At 44.8% G+C, this 1052-nt stretch overlaps 1 protein-coding gene across 1 annotated transcript in view; it reads left to right on the forward strand.

Moving 5' to 3' along the window:
• LOC133122171 (baculoviral IAP repeat-containing protein 5.2-like) overlaps nt 1-774 on the forward strand; it is a 1678-nt gene extending 904 nt beyond the window's left edge. The window contains exons 3-4 of the mRNA XM_061231967.1: nt 108-225; nt 392-774. Of these exons, the coding sequence (XP_061087951.1) occupies nt 108-225; nt 392-481 (208 nt within the window). The 3' untranslated portion in view covers nt 482-774. The remainder of the gene's footprint in view (nt 1-107; nt 226-391) is intronic.
• The last annotated feature ends 278 nt before the right edge of the window (nt 775-1052 follow it).

A 1052-nucleotide genomic window follows, 5' to 3' on the forward strand; every position in this document is an offset into this window, starting at 1 on the left:
ACGCCACGCCAATCATATCTTACAATGTTAAAAGTCGACTAACGTTACCTCTCCGGTACCGCCGGAGTGCGTTAATTGTAACGTTTTTTAATGTTTTGGTTTCACAGGAAGGAGCACGTAAGCCACTCGCCGTCCTGCGGCTTCGTTTGTCTGAAGAAGCCCGTGGAGGAGCTGACCGTGGAAGAGTTCCTCAAACTGCAGAGGGACAGGCAGAAGTTTCTGATCGTGAGTCGACCTGGTTACCACCGTTGGGTGGATTACTTGGAACATGTATTCCACTATTAATTACAAATGACATGTATTTCAGACTAAACTGACCTCTCTCTCTCTCTCTCTCTCTCTCTCTCTCTCTCTCTCTCTCTCTCTCTCTCTCTCTCTCTCTCTCTCTCAGAAAAAGAAGTGTGCTCAGGTGATTGATAGGTTTGTGCAGGCGGCTCAGGTTCGGAGATCGGAGATAATAAAGACGGCGATGGAGGAGTGAAGGGGGCGGTTGGGGTTGGCTCCTGGTCTGTCCCCGGCGCTGTGCGGCCGTGCTGGGACCCGCGCCGTGTTATTTATTTATATTGCCTTTTTAATCGATAAAGGGAATCTGGGATTTCTACTTTCACCTCTTAAGATTTCTTTGCCGATTGTAAATAAATGCTCATCTGCAAATATTTGTTTAGCGTTTTTGGTATTTTCAGGGGGTTCTGGTATTCTCAGACTGTACAATATGTAAAGTGTGGTGCCATTTAAAATGAAAAAAAAATAAAAAATTATATTCTTCCATACTAATGCAACTGCTCATGTTTCCATTTGATTCATCCCTGAGTGATTGAGGTTTGGATATTGATCAGAGAGGGGATAAAATGAGAGTTTGCTGGAAATGACTTGCAGGGGGGAAAAAAGCTATGAAACGGTGCTTAAACAGGTAAATCGCCCATTTGTATGGAATAACTTGCCTACCACTGAATCCCTCCCCATACTTTGACGCAGATTAAAAACACACCTTTTGGGTCCTCCTACCTGATTCATTATAGCCCTTTCCCACTGTAGAGCTGAACCAGGCTGGC

The sequence above is a fragment of the Conger conger genome, chromosome 2 (assembly GCF_963514075.1).
Source record: "Conger conger chromosome 2, fConCon1.1, whole genome shotgun sequence".
Taxonomy (NCBI): Eukaryota; Metazoa; Chordata; class Actinopteri; order Anguilliformes; family Congridae; genus Conger; species Conger conger.